Source organism: Dysidea avara, chromosome 6 (assembly GCF_963678975.1).
Source record: "Dysidea avara chromosome 6, odDysAvar1.4, whole genome shotgun sequence".
In the NCBI taxonomy this organism is placed as follows: Eukaryota; Metazoa; Porifera; class Demospongiae; order Dictyoceratida; family Dysideidae; genus Dysidea; species Dysidea avara.
The window spans coordinates 38,028,823-38,050,255 of NC_089277.1; the positions used below are offsets into that span (position 1 = coordinate 38,028,823).

At 37.5% G+C, this 21,433-nt stretch overlaps 1 protein-coding gene across 2 annotated transcripts in view; it reads right to left on the bottom strand.

Annotated features, from left to right (window-relative positions):
- The window catches only part of LOC136258669 (uncharacterized), a 78,922-nt gene that overhangs the window by 15,188 nt on the left and 42,301 nt on the right, over window positions 1–21,433 (bottom strand). For both annotated transcript variants that reach the window (XM_066052010.1, XM_066052011.1), the window contains 8 exons: window positions 15,792–15,900; window positions 15,038–15,210; window positions 14,422–14,548; window positions 14,174–14,368; window positions 14,001–14,114; window positions 10,797–10,961; window positions 2,441–2,608; window positions 1,147–1,318 (listed from right to left, as the gene is read on the bottom strand). In XM_066052010.1, the coding sequence (XP_065908082.1) occupies window positions 1,147–1,318; window positions 2,441–2,608; window positions 10,797–10,961; window positions 14,001–14,114; window positions 14,174–14,368; window positions 14,422–14,548; window positions 15,038–15,210; window positions 15,792–15,900 (1,223 nt within the window). The remainder of the gene's footprint in view (window positions 1–1,146; window positions 1,319–2,440; window positions 2,609–10,796; window positions 10,962–14,000; window positions 14,115–14,173; window positions 14,369–14,421; window positions 14,549–15,037; window positions 15,211–15,791; window positions 15,901–21,433) is intronic.

Below are 21,433 nucleotides of genomic sequence, written 5' to 3' on the forward strand. Positions count from 1 at the left end.
CACTGATTCTTGCCAAGCCAGGTCCTTCACAAGGCCTAAAACCGCCATTCGAGCTCTACACACCACCCAGAAAAGACATCTGTTGAAACCAGCCTCGAGTAGTTTGAGTGGTACTGAGTGTCAAAACTACTAGTATGATAGTGTAGCTATCTACTGATGGTGTTAGTTTGATTTTGCCTGATGTGCGATTTGGATCGGTTTTGTAAAATCTGGTAACATATTTCATGTTTGTTATAAGCAAAGCTATCATTACTCACTGAAATTTGCAAAATTTTTGTCCCTCAAATGTTTCCAGCTACTTGGAGCTTGCTAGAACAAAATTATGTTTACAATAATTTTAATAACTTACATTCGTGTGTAACTGCAGGTAGAAAATGGACAAAAAAAATTAATAGCTGAAAACGTATACTAGTATGAGCAAAATGCAAGGAATGAAGCACTATAATATTATTTGTGACTGGATTTGTGAAAAGGTACCTTTTCCACACATTTTACACGTGAGCAAACAAACTGTTATAACAGTTGACTCCTTACACTGATTAAGCTGATTTTTGTACCAAAAATAATATAGCCAGATACGTACTGTAGCTTCACTCATGGAATATTTCAGACAGTTATATGCAATGATAAAAACGTTATGATGTGTCAAAGATCAAAAAATTTAAAAATTTGTGTGTGAAAAAGGTACCTTTTGCAAATCCAGTCACATTTTTTGTACTCTTTTTTACATTCCTGTATGTTTCAGTTTGTAAAAATGTTAACTTAAACTAAAACGCCTCACTAACCATGACACCTTGGTGTGGTCATATGTACAATCATGCAGTTATACCCCTGAATAAGCACAACTCACTAATAAGAACACCATGATAAACAGGACACTTGCCATGTATTTGGTGTACATACACATTTAGACTGATGAAATAAAGACATCTCACTGACAAAGGTACCTGATTGTCAGAAAACTTAGCCATTATATGAAAAATTTAGACTTCTAAATCAGGACACTTTCATCGGGATAGTCTTAACAATTAGCCACAGAGTATTTTGGTATGGAGATTGGCAATCATATAATTAATATTATTATATCAGGTGACTAGGTGCATATCCTAGGCAACTCGGTAAAGTCGACACACATATCCTCAGTACCTTCTCTTCCACACACACACTGACGATCCTGAATGTCTTGATAGTATACACTGTTGCATGTACTAGTTCCTTTATCCTTACTACTACACTGACAGTAACCAGGTGGACACTGGTAATACTCCATCATCCCATTCAGTGACCTAGTGTTGATACTGGTAGCCCATAATCCTTCCTGTAATGTATACTTCCATTCATTAACTATATTAATTTATCCTAAAATGATGTCATTATGTAGTCAAGAGTAAAGCTGAAAATTTTTGTAATAATAGAACTCAAAATGTCATAAACTTACAAAATATTGTAATTTTTAGTGACTAACTGCAGGTTGATTGATTACGCCCTAACACAAGCATCAGAAAACGTTTTATTCATTTTAAACCTACAATATTTGTACTAATTTTATATTAGTGCTAATGCATATATCCAAACCTGCAGAAACTGGGACTTAAAATTTTACTCATTTTTGCAAACACTTATAGCTATCATAATGCTGTACCTCAGTGCTAGGATAGAGTATCTACATTCTATAACTTGTGTTGCTAATACTGTAATTGTAGCAAAGTTTGATATCAAAAATATACCTACTACAGTATGACCTGTTGTGTGATCAGGTGTGTTTGTGTCCACATACACTATTAAGTATCTTTAATAAGCTTGCACTCATACAATTACTATCATGCTTTTATAAATAGCTTGGTTTAACCTTTAGTAGGTTTATTCTGGCCATTTCAAAGTGCGACCAAGCCTACAAATTAACGTAGGGCTTGTGTGCACATAACTTTCTGAAATTAATAACTTATATTGCTTTATGCCATTATATTACTCGATTATCCAAACTTCAATTATCCAAACCATCAATTATCCTAACAGTTTGGTGACTGTTCTATTAGAGTATTTTGTCAATAGGTGTATGTTCTACAGAGTAGTGCATGTTCTATCAAAGTATATGAACACAACTCTGTATATAAATGAATGGAGTTCATTTATCCAAACTAATTCACTTATCTGAACACTTTTGTGATTGTACTGGCACACAGGTGTTCAGATAATGGAGGTCCCACTGTATGACCATGAAACTTTCAGAACTTGTTAAACATTTAATTAGCTTTATAACACAAGTTACATAATCCAGATTTTCTATCTCAGTACTAAAATATAATCTGCTTTGTGATAGGGGTGTAGTTTGTGCCTTTTTGCACTAATTTCACAATTTCAGCTAAGTGCATAATACAACCACACAGTTTATACACAGCCGGTTTTAATACTGATATGACAAGAACATGGTGATGAGTACCTTCAGTATCAATTTCCCCTCATCTGGTACGCATTCCACAATATTATCATTGTAATCATTATCACATTTACACTCATAATCCTTCACTTCGCTGCTTGATTGTACCTCATGTAATGCTAGACCAGCAGGACAGGCAGTGACTGTTAAGTTGGAGTATGTTGGTTCATTCTAAAGTTAAAGTTAAAATAAAATCTTGTCATAAATTCATAATACAAAATTATGTGTGAATGTATAATACCAGTTCACGAATGTATGTTCTTATCTTCCATATTGTACAAGTACTATTGTTTGTTACACTGAATCATAAATGTAGCTACCACAATTATTTGCTTGATTAAACAGTGTGGTGTTTATTACCTTAATTCAAGAAATCAATGTGGTGAAAATTCAGTCAATCACCACTCAATGCTAAAAAACAATGCTTAAGCCCTTATTATCACAATTGATTGTGACACCACTTAAAGGTGCAGCATTTAACCAAGGAAATCAAGACACACGGTAGTGTGTCGTGCGGCCCAAGAAGCCGGCGTGCCACCCGTGAGTATATTAACAGGAAGAAAGAAAACGCAATTTTCACACCTATGTAGCTCTGTGATCCCTTATCCGATTGGAACCAAATTTGATAGAGAGGTGCCGGCCGGTAAGGGGAGTCTACACACCAAATTTGAAGAAAATCGCTCCAGCCATTTCCGAGATACGAGCGAACAAAATTTCGTTTTAATTTCTTCGTTTTTTTTTTTTTCTTCTTCTTCTACTTCTTCATTTCTCACATTCGCAAAATCCGCCATAAAACACGAATGCGTGCTCGGATCGGGCTGAAATTTGGCACACTTAAAGGGCTCATTAAGGCGGATCTGTGTACCAACTTTGGTAGGAATTCGATGAACATTCACGGAGTTATGACCGATTATTTGCGTAAAATAAGGTCGAAGGTCTGTCACGCCTACAGGGTAAACTCCTTTGAGGAATCAGTTGAAAATTGATATGTAGATGGAGCAACCATCGTAGGAGTGCCTTTTTGTGGTTTGAAAGGAATCGGGATAAAGACCACGGAGATATGACACAAAACCCGACCTGTGTCAAAATTACGCAATCGATTTTTATGAATAAAAAACTATTAGTGTTCGTATCTACCAGGCAAACCGCTTAGAGCAATGAGCTGAAAATCAGTATGTAGCTGGAATAATCATCATAGAAAGTCCTTCCAGTAGTACAGAAGAATTGGATTACAAACAACTGAGTTATGATTCGAAACCCAACTACGTGTTGCAAATGCGAGATCGAGATATTCTAATAGAACAGTCACCCTATTAGAACATTCAGTGTATAGCTACACATGCATGCACGCATACAGTTCATATTACTTACAAGTTATTAGTTCATTGTGTAATAATAATGGAATTGATTTATTTGATAGTGCTTCTCTTTGTTCTTGTAGAAAAAAAGCAAAGAAAAAGATGTGATATCTATATGCATAAATATTGGAGTTCATTTATTTGATGGTGTTTCTATTTGTTCTTGTAGAAAAAAACACAGAAAAGATGTGATATCCATGCATAGCTACCAAACTGGATGCTGCCAAGCTATATACATCATGGCTGCACCAAAGGCTAAGCCTGTACAAGGGTGCTTCCACAACATACAACATACACAAAAAACTTGACACACACCTACATAAACTATACATTGTACCGATAATGTAGCATTGTTCATTATATGATTATATCAAGACACACGGTAGTGTGTCGTGCGGCCCAAGAAGCCGGCGCGTAACACCCGTGAGTATATTGACAGGAAGAAAGAAAACGCAATTTTCGCACCTCCGTAGCTCTGTGCTTCCTTGATGAAACAAGACGATTTTTGCTGTGGACATGCCCCCCAACTGCAGCACTCTACATTCCAAATTTGAGCAAAATCGCTTTGCGCGTTCCCGAGATATGCGACTTCAAAAATTGGCTGAGTTTCTTCGTTTTTTGTTTTTTTTTTCTTCTTCTTATTTTTCTTTTTCTTGTCGCACACTTACAAAATCTGCTATAAAACTCGAACGCGTTATCCGATTGCATTGAAATTTGGCACACAGAAGGGGGGTATACAGGCGCATCTCGGTACCAACTTTGGCTGGAATACCATAAACAGACAAAGAGCTATGAGCGATTATGCACGAAAAATAACACCAATATGTTGTCACGACTACAGGGTAAACCGCGTATGGGAAGAAGCTGAAAATCGGTGGGTGAATAGGTTAACTATTGAACCTCAAACCTTTTGTGGTTTGAAAGAAATCGAGCTAAAAACCAGGAAGATACAGCGAAAAAATCAACAGTGTGTAACAATTACGCAATCGAGATTAGCAAATTTTTAATATTTTTATTTTATTATTATTATTATTATTATTATGCTTGCCACGCCTACCAGGTAAACCGCTTGGGGTAATGCTTTCAAAATCGCTGTACAGATGGAGTTATCATCTTAGAAAGGCTCTTCAATGGTGTAGAAGAATCAGACTTAAAGCCACGGAGTTATAACACGAAATCCAACTTGGTGTAGCAAGTGCGAGATAGAGATACTCTAATAGAGCAGTCATCCTAATAGAGCAGTCACCCTGAACAGAATTCAAGAGATCAGTTAGAAATAAGTAACCTGTATAGAGATCAGCTACAAACAAATCACCCTGTAGAGAGTTCAGCTACAAACAATTCACCCTGTTAAAACATCAGTTAGAAGAAGATTTCTTGTAGAGAGCTCAGATACAAACAAATCACCCTGTTGAAAGATCAGCTAGAAGATGTCACCTTGTAGATACTTCAGTTACAAAGAAACCACCATGTAGAGAATTCAGCTACAAACTAGTGACCCTGTAGATACATCAGCTAGAAGAAGTTACCTTGTAGAGAGTTCAGCTACAAAGAAACCATTCTGTAAAGAGCTCAGCTGCAAACAAATCACCTATACAGAATTCAGCTACAAACAAATCACCCTGTAGAGAGATCAGCTAGAAGAAGTTACCTTGTAGATAGTTCAGCTACAAACAAATCATCCTGTAGAGAGATCAGCTAGAAGAAGTTACCTTGTAGATAGTTCAGCTACAAACAATTCACCCTGTACAGAGCTCAGTTAAAAGAGGTTTCCTTGTAAAAAGTTCAGCTACAAACAAATAAACCTGTAGAGAGATAAGTAAGAAGAAGTTACCTTGTAGATCGTTCTGCTACAAACAATTCACCCTGTAAAGAGATCAGCTAGAAGAAGTTACCTTGTAGAGAGTTCAGCTACAAAGAAACCATCATGTAGAGAATTCAGCCGCAAACAAATCGTGTATAGAGAGTTCAGCTACAAACAAATCTCCCTGTAGAGAGATCAGCTAGAAGAAGTTTCCTTGTAGAGAGTTCTGCTACAAACAAATCACCCTGTAGAAAGATCAGCTAGAAGAAATCACCTCGTAGAGAGTTCAGCTTCAAAGAAACAATCATGTGAGAGTTCAGGTACAAACAAATTGTCCTGTAGAGAGATCAGCTAGAAGAAGTTACCTTGTAGAGAGTTCAGCTACAAAGAAACCATCATGTAGATAGTTCAGGTACAAACAAATCACCCTGTAGAAAGATCAGCTATAGAAGAAATCACCTTGTAGAGAGTTCAGCTACAAAGATCTATCGTGTAGAGAGTTTAACTACAAACAAATCACCCTGTAGAAAGATCAGCTATAGAAGAAATCACCTTGTAGAGAGTTCAGCTACAAAGAAACCATCATGTAGAGAGTTCAGCTACAAACAAATCGGCCTGTAGAGAGATCAGCTAGAAGAAATTACCTTGTAGAGAGTTCAGCTACAAAGAAACAATCATGTAGAGAGTTCAGCTGCAAACAAATCACCTGTAGAGAGTTCAGCTAGAAACAAGTCACCCTGTAGAGAGATCAGCTAGAAACAAGTCACCTTGTAGAGAGTTCAGCTAGAAGAAGTAACATTGTAGAGCTACAAAGAAGCTACCATGTAGAGTTCAGCTGCAAACAAATCACCCTGTAGAGAACTCAGCTACAAACAAATCGCCCTGTAGAAAGATTAGCTAGAAGAAGTTACCTTATAGGGAGTTCAGCTATGAACAGATCACCCTGTAGAGAGTTCAGCTACAAACAAATCACCCTGTAGAGAGTTAAGTTACAAAGAAACCACCATGTAGAGAGTTCAGCTGCAAAAAAAATCAATCACTCTGTAGAGAGTTCAGCTAGAAGAAGTCACCTTGTAGAGAGTTAAGCTGCAAATAAATCACCCTGTAGAGAATTCAGCTACAAACAAATCACCCAGTAGAAAGATCAGCTAGAAGAAGTTACCTTGTAGAGAGTTCAGCTACAAAGAAACCACCATGTAGAGAGTTCAGCTGCAAACAAATCACCTGTAGAGAGTTCGGCTAGAAACAAGTCACCCTGTAGAGAGATCAGCTAAAAACAAGTCACCCTGTAGAGAGTTCAGTTAGAAGAAGTCACATTGTAGAGAGTTCAGCTACAAAGAAACTACCACGTAGAGAATCCAGCTGCAAACAAATCATCCTGTAGAGAGTTCAGCTAGAAGAAGTCACCTTTTAGAGAGTTCAGCTACAAAGCAACCACCATGTAAAGAGTTCAGCTGCAAAAAACTCAATCACCTTGTAGAAAGATCGGCTAGAAGAAGTTACCTTGTAGAGAGTTCAGCTACAAAGAAACCACCATGTAGAGAGTTCAGCTGCAAACAAATCACCTGTAGAGAGTTCAGCTAGAAACAAGTCACCCTGTAGAGAGTTCAGCTAGAAGAAGTCACATTGTAGAGAGTTCAGCTACAATGAAACTCCCATGTAGAGAGTTCAGCTGCAAACAAATCACCCATTAGAGAACTCAGCTACAAACAAATATGCAGTGAAAAAGATCAGCTAGAAGAAGTTACCTTGTAGAGAGTTCAGCTACAACGAAACCACCATGTAGAGAGTTCAGCTACAAACAAATCACCTTCAGCTAGAAACAAGTCACCCTGTAGAGAGATCAGCTAGAAACAAGTCACCTTGTAGAGAGTTCAGCTAGAAGAAGTCACATTGTAGAGAGTTCAGCTACAAAGAAACCACCATTTAGAGAGTTCAGCTGCAAACAAATCACCCAGTAGAAAGTTCAGCTATGAACAGATCACCCTGTTGAGAGTTCAGTTAGAAACAAGGAATCCTGTAGAGAGATCACCTAGAAGTATCGCCTTGTAGAGTTCAGCTACAAACAAATCACCTGTAGAGAGTTCAGCTACAAACAAATCACCCTGTAGAGAGATCAGCTAGAAGAAGTTACCTTGTAGGGATTTCAGCTACAAACAAATCACTCTGTAGAGAGTTCAGCTACAAAGAAACTATTCTGTAAAGAGCTCAGCTGCAAACAAATCACGTGTACAGAATTCAGCTACAAACAAATCGCCCTGTAGAGAGATCAGCTAGAAGAAATACCTTGTAGATAGTTCAGCTACAAACAAATCACCCTGTAGAAAGATCAGTTAGAAGAAGTTACCTTGGAGAAAGTTCAGCTACAAAGAAACCATTTTGTAAAGAGCTCAGCTGCAAACAAATCACCTGTACAGAATTCAACTACGAACAAATCACCCTGTAGAGATCAGCTATAAGAAGTTACCTTGTAGATAGTTCAGCTACAAACAAATCTCCCTGTAGAGAGATCAGCTAGAAGAAATTACCTTGTAGAGAGTTCAGCTACAAAGAAACCACCATGTAGAGAGTTCAGCTGCAAAGAAATCACCCTGTAGAAAATTCTGCCAGAAACAAATTGCCCTGTAGAAAGATCAGTTAGAAGAAGTTACCTTTTAGAGAGTTCAGCTACAAAGAAACCATTCTGTAAAGAGCTCAGCTGCAAACAAATCACCTATACAAAATTCAGCTACAAACACATCACCCTGTAGAGAGATCAGCTAGAAGAAGTTACCTTGTAGATCGTTCAGCTACAAACAATTCACCCTGTAGAGAGAGCAATTAGAAGAAGTCACCTTGTAGAGTGTTCAGTTACAAAGAAACCACCATGGAGATTTCTGTAATCAATATAATTTATGTGACCAGATTTGCGAAAAGGGGTCTTCCACACACATCCAATTCCGTAAATGTTGGAGACCATAACTCAGTGTTCAAGTAACATATTAACCTGAACATTTCACCATGTATTCAGCTATAGTGGTGCTCACCACTGCCCAAATATCAAGGCAATAGCTCTTTCCAATCTGAAGTTATCAATTGTCAAAGTTGGCAAATTGGACCCCTTTTCGCAAATCCGGTCACATATGTATTATACAGTATATATAATTTGTACATTTACTGATAAAATATTTAAAGTATATCTACTTCATCTTTTCTTCTTCCTGTAGTAAAGAAAAAAGCATAGGTTAAAAAAGTCCCAAAGCTGGCCATAGGCCGGCTTTGGGGTATACAAATACAAAAAGAAATGAAATCTAATCCAAAACAGCCAAGCTGTAAAAAAAGTGTGCGGCCCTCAGAAAGGCTATGGTGAAAAAAGATGTGAAATCCAAGGTGGCGGCCAAGAAATGGCTGTGATGGTAGGTTAGTGGTAAAAATTTTAATAACGACAATTCAGGTGAATTTTTGTGAAGCGGCACAAAAATTCACCTGAATTGTCATTATTAAAATTTTTACCACTAACCTACCATCACAGCCATTTCTTGGCCGCCACCTTGGATTTCACATCTTTTTTCACCATAGCCTTTCTGAGGGCCGCACACTTTTTTTACAGCTTGGCTGTTTTGGATTAGATAGGTATATCCCTTCAAAGTTCAATATTAATGGATGTTTAGTATAATATCTTGTGTAGTACACATGCAATTGGGATAGATATGAAGATGTAAGTCTCAAATGAAACCAAGCTGAAATACTATAAGAACATGTGCGATTCACTGTATAGTGTTTGGCATTTATGTAGCTGTGTACTTGTTTGTACATGAGTGCGTATGGCTGAAATGCAGGGTGCCTTTATAATAGTACAGTGGTGGAACAAGCTAAAGAGTGAGAAAGTTATGAAACACAAACAATGGCTCCAAAATAATTAAATACAGCAAGTATAAGGTTATGCATGCCATTCTGGGAGTCTCTCAGCATGCCTCCAGGAAATTATAAAAAATTTTAGAAACTCTGAAAATAGTGATTAGATTATTTTCATGGATAATTTAACCAGATGCACAAAAGAATTTGGAATTTTCAACTAGAGCAGGGACCATAGCACATCGATAAAAAGTACTGACACAAGCTGGAGTGTATAGAGCATGATATTAAATCACAGTAAAACAAGAAGTGTTATATCCCTACTGTGCTTAAGATACCATAATGGAAATGCACAGTAGGGATATAACACTTCTTATTATTTCACTGTGATTTAATATCGTGCACCACTTCAGCTTGTTTTAGTACTTTTTATTGATGTGCTATGGTCCCTACTCTACTTGTAAATTCCAAATTTCTTTGTGTACTTGTTTGTTAACTTTTTTTGTAAAATAAAATTATTATGACTGGTGAACCCACGCATACCGCATCAAAAGAAAGAAATGGCACCGAGTGCCCCAGCTATCAATTATTGTCTGAAAAGTAAAGTATCCATTATGTCAGCTATGTTCAACCTGTTACAGCATTGTGAATCAAGAACTGCTCGAAAAGAACCTCTACAATCAAAGTAGCCACTATGAAAAATATGGACGATTTCCGTTATGTAGGGAAGCCACCACGTGCTACCACCAAATTGACACCTTTCGCTGTCAGTAAAGATGAATGGAAAACAAGGAAGGACACTGACAAGTCCCTAAAGAATGCATTGTACGTACTACAGTATGCCAAAAGGCATGTGTCCAGCTGAAGCGATGTCAAACAGTGAAAAATCAAGTCCATAGCCTTAGCTGTTATTGAGTTACACTTGTCTGAAGGCATCAGTTACTCAGTTAGTCAGTCAGTCACTAGAAAATTTCATTTAATAATATTTTTTTAAATTCCATAGCAACTCATTGAAAGTTTTTCGGGTCAATTTGAAGGCTTGTTTGGGCTTAGTTTTACCTAGCCAGTACTGCCTCATCATCATCAGGGAAAAGTTAGGCTGGTTTTTGGGTGATATTTTCTCATGGGCCACACCTAAATTTTCGTGGTTCCTACTATACAGTACTGTATGATAAGTAGTTGTTGACAATGTTTGTGGTAATCTCACTAATGTGGCAGTTTCTACTGCAAGCATTGTCCAAAGAAACTGTGGGAATGAGAAGCAAGAAGCATGATTTTCCTGCATGACTTCCTATTTCCATTGGCTAACTCTCTTGAGCTGCACACATCCGATGTAAAATGCAGTGTACATTTATTAACTTACAGGTAATTCAAGTATGTTGATGATAATGGGTAATGTCATGTTCACAAGAGATGTCATCTCCACGTAGCTTTTATCCTTCATACTTCTAATGGCATACCTGCCATTATATACATCATGTCCTGGATATACTACTTTAGCTGTAGGGCTGAATGAAAGGTAAAAATCCTATAGGATATAGAATACTATGTAAGTAATAACATAACTATGTGATAAGATTTTGGCAAGTTTTAGGTACAGTGTATAGATTATGAAACTTAGAGCATTATTAAATAGCCAACTTCATTATGTGGGTGAACAACGTTACTGAAGACAGAACTACTGTCAAGGGTAGCTTGAGCACAGGAAGTAACAGATTTCTATTCGAATAAGATTATTTGCCTGTATCACTCTAAAAAAATGTGTGCTTTGCACACAGAAAGTGTACCCTATGACACCAAAGTGTGCTCTATGAGACTATTTTAGTGTGCAAAGCACACTTCATCAAACAGTATGGTCATACTGTTTATGTAGGGATCCCCCGAAAATGACGTGCGCTGCCTGAAATGCCGCCTTTAAATAGAGACATCTTACGCCACAAAAATCACCTTTACAGAATAATATTAGATGAAATACAGCATTAAAAACAAGAAAACACTTACCAGTAACCAGATATAGGATTTTTTTAAAGTCTCCAAAACTTGAGATTTCATCTCACTCACTGCCTCACTCACTCACTGACTACAGTTGCGAGCCTAGAGCCCAAATGTAGTACTGCATGGTTATGCCACAGCAACAAACTCACTAAGGCTACAGTAGTTTAGCTAATAACATTGCTTTCAGCCACTCCACAGCCCTACCCCAAAATCAGTTATACAGTATTATTATTATTATTACTAGGACCGCGTCACATACAACCAAGTACATACACCAATGTTGCAACCTACCCATTGGGCAAGTATAAACAGTGCCATAGGAAACACTCAGAGCAGTGTGCGTGTACCTGTGGAAATGATACATATGCATACGTACACAGGCAAGGGAGTTTAACTGGCATCAGAAAACCACAATACTGAAACACAACCTACACAAAAACCAAGCTATATTGAAAGTAACTATATATTGTAGGTGTGACGTGTCTCTGAAGATGACTCAGCAGTGAAGTGAGGCTATGCAGAATAAGGGATATGGTGAAGGCACAATTAGCAATTGATCCCAATCAAGCCAATATGGCACAACAGTTGTAACTAGAGGCCACTGGTGATGTACCTGTATATCAGCGGTCTGGCATTCGCACAGTGATCACAGTCTATAATATTATGCATACAGCCATGCACAACATACAGGAGATAGTTACACATTGTTGTATATGCAGCACTGCATCGGCTTCTTGTTTAGCTATTACAGACTCACAGTAGACTAGTAGTTAAGCCGAGTGGAAAATAATTCCAGCCACCAGCAAGCCAGATGAAGGTGCCGGTATAATGAAAATAATTCCAGCCGCTAGCAAGCCAGATGAAGGATGAAGATGTAGACCTATAATACAACTACCGGTACAAATATTACATTACTCATTACCTTGCTGTTCCAGCTGGTTGTTTATGAACGCATCAGCTGGTATCCCAACTGGTCATCAGCTGGTCGTTCACTGCATGACGCCTGGAGCGCATATCCTGCACACAAAATACAGTTACAAACATTTAAACATACTTGTAATGTTGTTGCTTACCAGTAAAGTGGCGCCTGGCCTCTCCGTGGACGTTTACTAATCTTCTCGTTCGAGCAATCTGTAATTAAACAAGGGCGTGGTGCTGGGCGTTATATAGAATTACACGTACGGTAAAGTCATCAGCACGAACAGGCATACTTATTATACGGTTGTGCCTTCATTCACAGGCGAATCTATCCCCGCTTAGTTCATGTCTCTAGGCCTCGTAGTTTTCTCAAACATTATTTATTATTTATTTATTTATTATTTATTTAATCATTCATTATTAATGATGTAATTTTAACCACATTTCGTATTATTCTTACTACTTGGTTGTATAATTATTATAAGGCCACTCCAATAGGTAATTATGTTTCTGGTCCTTTGAAAATCAGTTTTATGTGCGGGCGGGCAGAATTCAGCAACAAAGCAACAATGAAGTGACTGCTCAATTAGAGTATTTTTTTGTGATTTACTCAATGTTATATTAGAGTATATCGATCTGCACTCCGCCCATTTCTTGCAGGTTTTCACTGATAAAGTACTTAAATAGTTAGATTTAGCATACTTGTTGCAGCCCAATATTTGTTTCTGACATCCAGGTTTTTCAAAAAGCTGATGCGGGCATTTTGCCCATGTATTTCTGACATTTCACATTCTCCAAAAAAGGATGCGGGCGGTGGACCAGAAACATAATTACCAGTTGGAGTGGCCTAAACACGTGTGGTGGTAAGCATTAAACACACACATTTACTGTCTGTATCAGCTGCTGTAAGTATAAAAGTTTTAAACTAGTACATGGTGGATTTTTTCCAGCATGTTATTCTCAATCAGAAGGATTTCATTCACACTATGTTTTTTGCATGCACTCACAATGATGTTTCTGCTAAAGTACATGTTTCTGTTATGCTCTTTGCTGTATCTCCCTGTTATTCCAAAAAGAATTAGCTTGAATTTCAAATAGATGCATTGCTAGGCCATTAGTCAAATTGTTCTCCATCTTCCTTTACTTCTAACTACGATGTGGGATTATCTATAGAGAGCTTGAATCCTGCCAATAATGCTTAACAACTGTTGCTAATCAGCCATACTTAGGGGTATAGGTTTTAATGGGACCGAATGAGACGAATGCCCTTGGTTTGTCACTGTGAGCTACCAACAACAAGTGTCACTGTCAGATGTTAGGATAAGGTTGGAAAAAAATTTAATATTGAAAGCTAGGTTTAATACAGACAAGGGTATTATCCATTTATTTATTTTTGATAGATTAGTTGGGAATTTTAATGCTTTGTTAAACTGTTGACCATTGTTATCCTAGTTTTTACCAGTGACTAACTTAGAGAACATGTCCCATTCTCCACTTAACCACTGAGAATGACTATAGCCTTCATCCTCTGCCCTCAAGCATGGCTCAGTTATTAAGCAATTTGTGAGGAGGAAAGCTGGTATATATTGTATAGCTTTCATTTAGTACAGGAATATATACAAACAGTGCTCTAACTGAGCACAGTTATAATAACCTCATCAATCCTGTTTCTTATCCCATCAACAGTTACTATGTCAATTGTAAGTGAATTTAGTTCATCTTTTGGCATAATTTTCAGTGAAAATGTTCCACCAGGATAACTACTAACCTATGTACAATATATGCAAATAATGAAAACAATGTGATTACACCTTAATACCAACTAACAGGTTCATTTGACAGCTGTACTCTCTCAGAAGGGGTTAGTAGCAGGCTGACATTTTTGTCATGTGCGATAAATGGTGATCCAAAACTACCTGTCGTGTTGTGGTTAAGGAGTGGTGGCACGTATGAGCACAGTTCTAGTCTAGCAAATACATCACTTCCAACAATAGCTTTATTGTCCGTAAAATTAAAAGAGAGCTAGTGAATTCAATTATCAACACAGACATAATTATGATTAATTATATGCTTACTTGACCAGGTTTCAAAGGAAAAGAGAGATTAGAAAACTGAAGAAAACAGAGAGAGTGGACATTGCTGTTTCTAAACACCGGTGGTATAACTGGAGGACCATCTTCTACTACTATTGCTGCACCAATCCTGCATGATAACAATAATATTACCACTGCACACCAAACTATTATGGTTAGGCTTGCACCAATTATGCCAGCATAATTTCGAGCATAATAGGCTAGCAAAAGCATCAAGCATTATGCCAGCATAATAGGACGATTTTCAAGATTTTTAATTAAATGTGCATGCCAAAAACAGCAAAATATGAACACACTACACCTTAATACCACATTTCATGTCCAGAAAACATGCAATGTTATTATTTCTATTGTTTCTTAGCTGATTATTTACACTTCACAAAAAAATCGAGATACTCTAATAGAGCAGTCACTTACTCTAATACAACAGTTGGGAAAGATTGATGTACTCTAATAAAACAGCTAACTCTAGAGCATAATCTTGATTTTGAAGGCTTAATTTTGAGCATAATAGGCTGAATTTTTTAGCACTGCTCAAAAGCATAATAGGCTATTTTCAAAGCATAATTGGCTCAAGCCTAATTACGGTGCACATTACCTGCCAGTATTACTAATGTAGTCAAGATGTGTACCACTTTGCACTACCAACTGACTGTAGGAAAGGAGATGTAATGCACCACCAATACTAACAATGCCTTCAATGGCATTAGTTGCAGCGTTGTTACCATAGTATACAATATTTCCTTCATTGTAAATCTTTCCAGCAACAACCTTGAAGAATGATCAAAGAGGTAGTCAAAAAAAACAATACTTAGTAAGTACCATAGGAATACGAAAGAGTGTGGCTCTAAATGATTGAGGTTAGCATGCCATACCACTATTATTAACTCATGGTTATACCAAGGTAACAATAAGTGTGCACAAGTTAAATGACATTTTGAATCTACATGTTAAGCTACCATGACAATGAGCCTACATGTAGTATAATATGCTTAATAATACAGATCTTTTAAGGAACGTTTGTAGTTAAAGACTAAACTGTAAACTTTATTAGAATGCAGATGATTGGAATTCTATGATGTAAATATACTGACACTTACATAATAATATTATAACAAAAATATTAGTTTGACTTTTGCTATCAAAGTGTATGTAATTAATTGATTGAGAATCATTGCTTGTGGTGGTAGGGAAACTGAACATACGTAATTGCTTGTCAATTTTCGTATGTTTTCTAAGATCTAATTTATAAGAGTGAATGGTTATACTACAAGTAAAGCTGCACAATTCTATGCATTTTTGTTATATGCAAACAACAGGAGCAGCAATGATAAGAACATGCAAGAACTTACTCGAACAGTAGTTCCTGTATTGTTTCTAAATGTAACATTATTAAATCTTGCATTGTAATATGCAATGTTGATAGCTGCAGCACCAGCACCAAAGTTACTGTCAAAATTGCTATAACAATAACAGCACCAATAGGACTCTATACATACATACATATATCTAATCCAAAACAGCTAAGTTGTTTTGGATTAGATATCACTTCTTTTTGAATTTGTATACCCCAAAGCCGGCTTATGGCTGGCTTTGGGACTTTTTAAACTTATCTTTTTATCTTTATCACAGGAAGAAGAAAAAGATAAAGCAGATTTTTAATACTTTACCTATTTATAATTTTATCAGTAAATATACTAATACCATACCTGTTTCAGTGTCCATACAAAAGTCTCAATAGTAGCAGTGAAATTTATCCCGTATTTCACTGGTAGCAGTGAAAAAGTTGTAATTGCAATTTCATTGGCTAGAATTTATGTTAACAATGTAGCACCAATTAGTGTTTAACGTGTTTAGTGCATAGTGACAAATTGCGTACATAGCAATGCTAATGCACAGCATGCATGCATGCAGCGAGTATGGTATTAACTGGGAATAGCATGGGTACAGCAGTGAAATTTTGGGATAAATACCACTCTTGTTGTATTGAAAATGGTAAATTTCACTCGGCTTCGCCTCGTGAAATTTATCCCCATTTCCAATACAACACTCGTGGTATTTATCCCAAATTTCACTGCTACCTATGCTATTACTAGTACAAATTATATATATATATATATATATCTAATCCAAAACAGCCAAGCTGTAAAAAAAGGTGGGGCCTTAAGAAAGGCTATGGTGAAAAAAGATCTTGGCACAAAACTCACCTGAATTGTCATTATTAAATTTTTTACCATTAACCTACCATCACAGCCATTTCTTGGCTGCCACCTTGGATTTCACATCTTTTTTCACCATAGCCTTTCTGAGGGCCGCACCTTTTTTTACAGCTTGGCTGTTTTGGATTAGATTTCAATTCTTTTTGTATTTGTATACCCCAAAGCCAGCCTATGGCTGGCTTTGGGGCTTTTTTAACCTATCTTTTTTTCTTTACCACAGGAAGAAGAGAAAGATGAAGAAGTTTATAAATACTTTAACTAATTCTGATTTTATCAGTAAATGTACAAATTATATATAATAATAATACATTTATTGCATGTTAATTATTTCCTACAGATAACTTGTTTGCAACTCTCTACAGGGTGATTTGTTTGTAGCTGAACTCCCTACAAGGTAACTTCTTCTAGCTGATCTTTCTACAGGGTGATTTGTTTGTAGCTGAGTTCTCTACAGGGTGATTTGTTTGCAGCTGAACTCTCTACAGTTTCGTTGTAGCTGAACTCTCTACAATGTGACTTCTTCTAGCTGAACTCTCTACAGGGTGACTTGTTTCTGGCTGATCTCTCTACAGGGTGACTTGTTTCTAGCTGAACTCTCAACAGGTGATTTGTTTGCAGCTGAACTCTCTACATGGTGGTTTCTTTATAACTGAACTCTCTACAAGGTGACTTCTTCTAGCTGATCTCTCTACAGGGTGATTTGTTTGTAGCTGAACTATCAACAAGGTAACTTCTTCTAGCTGATCTCTCTACAGGGTGATTTGTTTGTAGCTGAACTCTCTACAAGGTGATACTTCTAGCAGATCTCTCTACAGGATGACTTGTTTCTAACTGAACTCTCTACAGGGTGATCTGTTCATAGCTGAACTTTCTACTGGGTGATTTGTTTGCAGCTGAACTCTCTACATGGTAGTTTCTTTGTAGCCGAACTCTCTACAAGGTAACTTCTTCTAGCTGATCTTTTTACAGGGCATATTTGCTTGTAGCTGAATTCTCTACAGGTTGATTTGTTTGTAGCTGAACTCTCTACATGGTAGTTTCTCTGTAACTGAACTCTCTACAATGTGACTTCTTCTAGCTGAACTCTCTACAGGGTGACTTGTTTCTAGCTGATCTCTCTACAGGGTGACTTGTTTCTAGCTGAACTCTCTACAGGTGATTTGTTTGCAGCTGAACTCTCTACATGGTAGTTTCTTTGTAGCTGAACTGTCTACAAGGTAACTTCTTCTAGCTGATCTTTCTACAGGGTGATTTGTTTGTAGCTGAATTCTCTACAGGGTGATTTATGTGCAGCTGAACTCTCTACATTGTGACTTCTTCTAGCTGAACTCTCTACAGAGTGATTGATTTTTTTGCAGCTGAACTTTCTACATGATGGTTTCTTTGTATCTGAACTCTCTACAAGGTGATTTCTTCTAGCTGATCTCTCTACAGGGTGATTTGTTTGTAGGCTTGAGCCTATTATGCTCTAAATATTACCTATTATTCTTTCCAGAATTTCCCAAAATTTTCACCTATTATTCTTTTTTTATTCTTGTGCCTAGCCTATTATTCCAAAATAATTCTCATTTAGTTTCTGTAGCTAGTCATGATCTGACTGCTCTATTAGAGTATTTGAGTGTTCTATTAGTAGAGATTTCCAACTAAATTAAATAATTAGCATTCCATGGATTCATTGGTATGACAAATATTGTGCTATTTTTCAGGGTAATTTTAGTGTAAACCCCACCCCAATTGGTGGTTCCTATCAAAAGATATAAGCAAAAGAAGTTGACAGTGTAATGACTTTTGTGTACAGTATTTTCAATGCTTTTACATATATCGATGGCAACAACACAATATTCAAAGTGTCATAAATCTAGATAGGAAACTAATAATGACATGAAATTTTCACCACATAACTATTTTATGGAGAACAGCATATGAGCTAGGTAAAACCTCTCAAGAGTGACCACTTCTTTGTAGACTGACCACTCAGAATATTACATGGATAAAGTAAGTGATTCACAAATAAAACCATGTGTATTATGTAATACTAAGTATACACCGGTACCTAATGCATTTTCAAGGATAACTAACTAGAAAAATCAGTAATATTATATAACATGGTAAGTAATTGCATCCCAAGTCACAATTAACAAATACTTTGGAAACATGACAATCAGATAACAAAATGTAAGACCAGTATTATTAATAAAATAGATTTGTTTGGACACTGTTCAGCTTTATTTGTCACATTGTAAGTACTAAGGGTAATTATTATTATATATAACACAATGACATCACTATACTACAAAGAGAAATTATAAATAGTTTCTGACCAAAATTACAATCACTGTAGCTGCTATAAAATCAAAGCCGGCCTTAACCTTAGGCAGGGTAGGCAGCCTGCCTAGGGCTGAGGGGCTGAGGGGGCCTCCGAGCACCAAAAAAGGGGCCTCAGGCTTACAGATCGCATGTAAATCTATAATAAAATGCTATTCATACAGCCAATTGCATTCACATTTCCCTTACGCAGCCATACACTAGTGAACAGTTCTAGGTATTCCCAGGCTATGAATAGCTTCTATCAACTTATCATTACAGAACAAGCACTTACATCGTCATAAAAAAAGCACGCAGGAACATTCTCTAGTGTTCTACTCACGTGCAGAGCTGATTCACATGATAGTAAGTATTTAAAAACAAATATGGAGAGAGAGTGCTGTGACGGTTTGGAGTATAGGAGAGACATGGATTTCTTATAGTGTCTGTTTGTATTGCAACCAATTCATGTGAGTTGTACATTACTTAGGAAAAGGTGTACAGTGTATTAGCTGTGGTTTGTTGTAGTTTGGCTGTTTGCCATTTGCCGCTCCTTGACTGTGCTGCTTTGGCACATCCTTCGTTTCGCGCCTCTGATTTGGTGCAACTGAGTGGTTTTGTAGTAGCTAAACTGGATGGAAATTGGCACTAAAATCCGGCTTTGGCCCCAGCATCTTTGCTTCCCAACTAAACTCTAGTGAAGATATAACTTTTACCATCCAGTTTACTGATGACGAAGCTTCTGGACCTGTTCTAGCTCCATGAGAGTCAACCATGGTGAAATCACGAAATCAAAATTGAAATCACGAAATCACAATTGAAATCATGAAATCACTAACAAAATCATTCATTTCAGAGAAATCACTGTGATTTTGAAATCTTGTACACCCTTCGAGAAAGTGGCGGACCCCCCGAATATTACAAAGTGTACAATACTGTCATAACTTGAACATTAATTAGAATATGTTGTAATTGTACGCATGCGTATTTAGATTTGATTCGAGCTTTTCCGTGACTAATGATTTGTACGTGATTGTACATGTTGTCTTTAATCCTTCCAATCTAATTGAACTGTGTTGTTATCGGCTGGGTACGCATTGGTATCACCTTATTTACTGAGTATATTACATAATGGCGACGAGGATAAAGACGATTTTCGTTTCTGATGGCAGCACATGGCAAGTTGGAAGAGTTTAATTCTCGACACGAAGACTGGGAATCTTACGAAGAGAGACTTCAACAGTATTTCGCAGCCAATGGCGTGGAAGATGCCGACAAACGCCGTGCAATTTTCTTGAGTGCGTGCGGACAACAGACTTACAAAGTGATTCGCAACCTTGTGGCACCAAAGAAACCGGCAGAATGTAAGTTTGAGGACATCACCCAACATTTGGCGAAATATTTCAGTCCTAAACCGTCGATGATAGTGCAACGGTTTAAGTTCAATTCGCGATGTTGTCAGCAGGGAGAAGGCATCGCTAAGTTTGTAGCGGAACTTCGAAACATTGCTCAACACTGTGGTTACGACGCGACCCTCGAAGACATGCTTCGTGATCAGCTAGTTTGTGGTGTGAACGACCCCCGAATTCAGCGAAGACTGTTGTCAGAACCTGAGCTAACCTTCAAAAAGGCCTACAAAATAGCACAGGCTATAGAAATGGCAGACAAGGACACAAAGGATCTGGCAGCAGCAACAGGTACAGGACAGCTTCCTGTGCACAGTGTACAAAAAGGTACATTTCAGAAGACTTGCTACCGCTGTAAGGACCAGCATAACCCTAATAGTTGCCCTTTCAAGGACAGTACTTGTCATGGGTGTGGTAAGAAAGGCCACATCCTGAAAGCGTGCAGGACTTCAAAGTCAACACCACCTACTAACCCTCAGAGCAAGAGTTCCAAAACCTCCAAACCACAACATTCTCTACAAGCTGAAAGCAGCCCTTCTGTCACAGAATCAGCAGAAACACCCTACACATTGTTTCACATTGACAACCAGAATCATCCACCAATCACTGTCGACTTAACAATTAACAGTTGCCAAGTGAGAATGGAGCTAGACACTGGTGCAGCAATCTCTGTGATTAGTGAACAGACTTACAAGACGGTTCTTTTACAACAGCCTCCATTGCAAGTTTCCAATTTACAGTTACATACTTACACTGGAGAGAAGCTCACAGTCCTAGGGCAGATCAATGTCAGAGTACAATGTGGTAATCGGTCATTTAACTTACCAGTGATTGTTGTGAGTGGTACTGGACCCAATTTGATGGGTAGAGATTGGCTGAAACACATAAAGTTGAATTGGGCTCAGGTATGTGCTGTGTCCGTGCCCACCCCACTCCAAGAAGTTATGAATCGCCACCAAACAGTTTTCTGTGATGAACTGGGTGAGTTGAAGGGCACCCAAGCTAGTATTGTTATAGACTCTAATGTTCAGCCACATTTTTACAAACCTCGATCCTTACCGTTTA